Raw genomic sequence first — 6000 nt, 5'->3', positions numbered from 1 at the left:
ATTTGCAAGCTTTATAACTAACTAACTAATAGAAAAAAAGCAAGTCCTAATTATTTCAAATAATTTAATCAACACCGCGAAATTACACTTAGAGAAGCCGAATTTGTCAAGAACTGCGGGACTACTGAGGCAATACAAGCTGCGCGATTACTCATGAGAAGCATTGCCCTCTTTACATTGCATTTCTGGACTTAGAGAAAGCGTTTGACTGTGTGTCACACAAACTCATCTGGTATGCTCTACGATAACAGTTAGTGCCAGAAGAACTCGAGCGCTGGGTTCCACTGCTCTGCCATGATCGGAAAACTAACATTCGAAGTGTAACGGGAATATCAAAACCACTTCGTGTCTCTATTGGAAGCGTCCCCTCCTCTTTGTTCTTGTTATGAACACTGCCACACGGGACATTCAACGTCCAACGCCCTATACACTATTTTATGCAGATGCACTGTCAATGGCAATGACCTGTCCAGAACTGAATGATTTAATTATCGCGGTTCAATGCTATCAGCGAATGGAGAAATCCATTGTGAAATTGCTTCACGCTTTAGCGTAACCTGGATGAATTGGCGTTCCACAACTGATGTTCTTTGTGTTGGACGTATCAACGAACGTCTCATATCTAAAACTTACCGCAATGTCGTCCGCCCTGTTGCCCTCTATGATTCTTAGTGCTGGCCGACTATAAAAGGCAATGAACAGCCTCTTGCGGTAATGGATATGAAGATGTTGCGTTGTACTAGTGGCGTGTCACGCATTGATCACATCCGAAATAAGGATATCCGCGATCGATATGGAGTTGAACCGATCGATATGGAGTTACACCGATCGTAGAAAAATTGCGAGAGAGGCGTCTTCGATGGTATGGTCACGTAATTCGCGCTAACGAAAATTCACCAGGCCGAAACAACGATGGCTTGATACGCTAAATGAGGATTTGAAGGCGTCGCGATTGCATCTAGATTAGGCTTTTGATAAACTAAAGCGGCGAAACCGATCACGACATGCCGACCCCGGTTATGAACGGAGCAAAGGTTGAAGAAAATAAAGAAGAAGAAGATTTGTTGAGCCACGAGTTTCGACAAGTTAAAATCCGGGAATTGAGTGCTGCAAAGCAGAGTCGATAGTAGTCTACCAAAAGGGGAGCTAAGGAAACATTGGGAAGTCAGTGAACCCAGATTGCAAATCAATTCTAAGATTTTCTAACTGAAGGAAGCTGTCTTTGGATCGAGATGATTGGAGGCGAGACATCCGGGAGACCAAGGCTCGATTTCGAATGCGGCACCATCGACGAAGAAGAAGTTTAAGACAGGACTTTCTTCCTGGCTGTGGATGGTACTTCAATCTCCAAGGAAACCTTTCAAGTAAGGAATATAGACGCGTTAGTTTCCTAAGCTAATTTACTTCGATCGATTTAATCGAGTAACTGGCGGAAATTGATGCATCTACATATATAATTTATGGTGCATAGCGCTGATCACCGCTTCCTTTATGTTCTTAGAATATAGACCAACACCAGCCTATCAAATTCTTTGGTGTTGATTGTTGCTGGAGATTTTCTTCAAAGGAAAATTTATGAATGAAGCAATTACTCTTACTCTTACTAGTTTTTCACCGAACTGGCCCAAAAAAGTAGACCTTTATTTTATAAATTATTTTTAATGAATATTTCACCATTTTTTTTCCAAAATATACGTTTATTTATGCACAATGAAAGCCGTTATCCTCTAACGAAATATTTTTTTTTAGAAAATTAAGAGTGTTTTACCTTACATATAAGTTAAGCCACTTCCTTGAATGGAATTGCAGATGATTGGCAAAACCTAAAAGGAAAAATCCTTATGAGTTCGAAATTAAGATTATATTAATCGGTTTTAACTTGACAATCCTAATATTTCATATGCTCGGCTTTCTATCTATTTTACATTCATAGCAATGCGAAATAATGAATTTGAACTTCCCATCCTTTACAGGTGAAACCATAAAGCAACTAATCCCGTATTTCATCCACGATTCCGAAAAAATCACCCCATAAAGCGACATTATCACACAAGAAATATGCACGATCCAAGCAAGCCCAAGCCATGAGGAAGGTTTTATTTTCATTTTCGAAAATTTCAAAGCCATTGAATTTACCTTTACCTGATTCGTCTCCGATATTCTACAGCTTCCAAACTTGAATTCAAAGATACAAGTTTACTTTGCGCAGCATCTTCCCATTTTCTTCGCGGAAAAGATCTTCAGTTGATCTTCATCATTCGAACGAGACGTTGGCGTTGGCGTTAGCGCTACCACGACATTGTGTGAATCGACTTTTCCTTAGCGAAAAATTTCGCATTATACCTTCGTGTCGCGAACCGCAAATTATAATCTATTCAAGGGAGAAGAAATCTACAACGGGAAAGTGATCTCGTGGGTTCCGGAAAAGTTGTATGTTATCTGTGCTAGTTTTTCTTCCAATAAAACTGTTTGTGACTGAAGAGTTATAATTTTCAAATAATTTTAGAAATATTTTTTTAAAAACTTGGATATTAGTCCAGTAAACTAATATTTCAATTTTGCTTTTAGTGACTCAAAGTGTGTGTCTGAGCGGTGATATCATAACATTCAATTCAATATGAATTGGGTAAGTGTTACAGTTTCTAGTTAAAGTACAAAATCTATGTGTTTCCTTTGAGCTACTATACTCTGTCTAATAAATATCCCGTCTTAATAAAGTATCCTTTCATGAATTTAAACGGTTGGTTATCAAAATAACTTGGAATATTGATGGAAAATCCTTTTTTCTTGTGCATCTGAAACATGCGAACTAAAAACTTTACCGCCAAAAAATTAGGAAAAGTAAACTTATTCACTTTATAAAAACTGCGGAATAAGAAAGATGACTACATTCAGTGTGTTCAAATATACCGACATAAAAATTAAAATAAATAAGGCAATCTACAATTATCCTAACTTCCAAGTGAAAATTTATACAAAATTGGATTTAGTTGCCAACAGCGTTTCCTTTTCTTTTGAAGAAAAACCCACAAGGTTCCAACTGTGCCGTTGAAAGTTCAACCAAAGGATATAAAGTATTAACAGCGACATCCAATGAACAGCCTAACAGCGATAATATTTTTTACTGTAAAGATTATGAAGCCATGTAGAAATAGCTTGCTTCAATCCTGGTTGTCGCAAACATTTCTTGCGTTCACGCCAAGGTTTCTGCTTGCAGAGACAAGAGCAAATTCAAAACAAAACCTGTTACTACTACTAGCCTACTAACTACTAACTGGCGGATATGGTTTCCCGAACTGCACCACAACTAGCTAGGATCGCAGCCATTCTTTTCTTCATGTATATGTCAGAGCCTTATGTAAATTTCATGTTCCTAATTCGTTGCCTGTCAGCCTCAGATGATCAATAAAGAAGCCACTGAATGGAGTTTTTGAATTTTTTTTAACAAGGTTTTGATATAACCCAAGCGAACCGTTGGTCAAACATATGAAACAAACATGCTTTCAGATGCAAATATCCATTCTATCGGAATTTTTATTTATCCTCACCCTTGCTAACTACCATACTTGGGGAACGCGGATTGAATTCTAGGTATTTCATCCCATAATAACGTGTATTAACGTGTGTGCCTTGAACCTGGGGTATTTGGGGGTTGCATTATAAATAAATCCTAAAATCCAAATGTCTATTAATACCAGAAAACAATAAGAAAGGAAGAAGTATGCGACAAAAAATAAACGGTTCTACCCCTCACCTGGAAGGAAGAAAAACCAAAGAATGCATACTCATTTGCTACCCTGTTACCTGTTATTGAGTGCGCTCACTATGCCTTAGTATCTCTTAGGTGGAAATCTTAAATAGACCCTGTTGCGCCAGGTTGCAGCTATGTGTGCGATTCTCACCCACTAAAACCTCCCCCACTGTTTCACCCATATCCCCGCGGAACAATCGTGAAGTATTACTTCGCGAGGAGGGCTCTGGTTTGCTCCAACACAACTAAGTTACGCGTCCGTCGCGCTTTTCGGGCTCAATCCAGTTCCTGCAGAAGCTCCTTCCTAGAAGTTTTCCGGAAGCCCGCAGTCACTTCGGCCGGATTCGCCTCCTTCTCCGGTGAAGACAGTGTGCCTAATTCGCTAGAATGTCCAAGGGAATCATCCCCGAGATGACACACACTGCCTTACCGAATACTGTCCTATATGCAATGCACACCCTGAGCGCGATTGGCCAGTGTGCCGAACTTACCCTTCCCTGGTTCATTGTGGTATCCAATGTGCACGCCCAGATAAGAGTCGCGTATAGCAGGATGGAGTTTACCACCCCTTCGATAAACAGTGAGCAACTAGATCTTGGCCCTCCAATATTAGGCATCATACTTGCTATAGATAAGCTGTCTTACCGCGCGCATAATCCAGGTGCCCATTCAAGCTCAACTTGGCATCGATCATTACCCCCAGATATATAATGAGCGATTTTGAAATGACCTCGTGATTACCAACTCGGATTTCCACAGCATTGTTTTTTTTGCGATTGGTAATAAGAACCGCCTCCATTTTCTCTTCCGCCACGTTCAGTTTCACTATTTGGAGCCATGCTTTGATGACATGAATGGTTTCGATTCCATATTGTTCCACGTCCTGGGGCTGTTTCGCAACTAATACCACCGCCAGGTCGTCTGCAAAACCAATCAATGCGGCTTCTTTGACACGCCGAGCACTCCGTCATACATTATGCTCCAGTTGGTTTTTGGGGCTTCTGTAGCAGAACCAACCTTTGCCTTTTCCATTGGGCGGGAAATACTCCTTCTACCTTGCACGATGTGCTTATAAATCATGCGGGCTTAGTATTAAAAGCCAACTTCCGGAATTTATTCGGATATATATATAAATCCGGATGGCTCAAGTGGTTAGAGCGCTGGGCTATCGTAGCGGAAGGTCGCGGTTCAAATCTCGCTGGGGGCAGAATTTGTTATCGTGATTGGATGTCGGACACCAGTCGACTCAGCTGTGAATGAGTACCTGAGTCAAATCAGGGTAATAATCTCGGGCGAGCGCAATGCTGACCACATTGCCTCCCACAGTGTACTGTGGTGTACCGTTACGGTCTTGAATGAAGTGCTCTAACACACTTCAAGGCCTTGATCCAATATGGATTGTTGCGCCAACGATTATTATTATTATTATTATATATATAAATCCTATTGAAAATTGGTAGTCATCGAATTGCAAGATTGCATTGCCCAGACAGCGGTTATATATGATTGCCATAAACCTCTACGTGGAGCATAGCGCGTCAACCACACTTAGGCGCAAACGTTGTCGCTTCTTGACAATGTGTTTCAACTCACCTTATGATCCAGGCAGAGAATTTAATGTACTTCAGAATGTATGATAATGGAATTAAGTATAAGAAAGGTCAAACTACACAGAATTAAAAAAAAAATCAAGTCTCAAATTGAAAAATAAAAACAAGCAACAAAAAAAATAAAACAAAATGGAAAAGGAAAAAAGTGATAAGGTAAAGGGAAAATAAATTGAATAATAAATACATTGAAGTCATCAAATGATAAAAAAAAATATTAAATATTTAATGAATAAATACGCAAAAATATTTTAAATATCAACGCCGAAAACAGTGTAGTCTCCATTTCCGGTAGGAAACCCAAATTGGAGAAAGATATACTTTTCACCCCCCGCCCCTTTCCCTTATCCCCTCCCCAAGGGCCTCTTAGGGGTCATGTAACATCGGAAAAGTTATTTAAATTGGAACTACCATCCAGTATCCAGCAATCAATATTTCTCAACCGATAATAAAATTTTGAACCAACAATTAATTCCTTACCCTTTTTAAGGTTTTGTGTAAACGCTATATAGTGCCTAGGCTCCGAAATACCCTCCATACCGATAGCTGTTCAAATAAAGTTAATAATAGTACATTACTATAATTTTTATTAATTGGCAGGAAAACCCCCCTTAAGTTCACCCTAGGATCACGAAATGTAGG

At 39.6% G+C, this 6000-nt stretch overlaps 1 protein-coding gene across 4 annotated transcripts in view; it reads left to right on the top strand.

Moving 5' to 3' along the window:
- The first annotated feature begins 2238 nt into the window (after positions 1-2238).
- LOC119661641 (transcription factor SPT20 homolog) overlaps positions 2239-6000 on the top strand; it is a 63989-nt gene continuing 60227 nt past the window's right edge. For 3 of the 4 annotated variants that reach the window (XM_038071072.1, XM_038071071.1, XM_038071069.1), the window contains exons 1-2: positions 2239-2430; positions 2569-2626. In XM_038071072.1, the coding sequence (XP_037927000.1) occupies positions 2618-2626 (9 nt within the window). In that variant the 5' untranslated portion in view covers positions 2239-2430; positions 2569-2617. The other variant, XM_038071070.1, reaches the window with a different exon arrangement.

Source organism: Hermetia illucens, chromosome 1 (genome assembly GCF_905115235.1).
Source record: "Hermetia illucens chromosome 1, iHerIll2.2.curated.20191125, whole genome shotgun sequence".
NCBI lineage: Eukaryota > Metazoa > Arthropoda > Insecta > Diptera > Stratiomyidae > Hermetia > Hermetia illucens.
The sequence above is the reverse complement of the archived record's forward strand: the minus strand, read 5'-3'. Positions and strand labels throughout refer to the sequence as shown.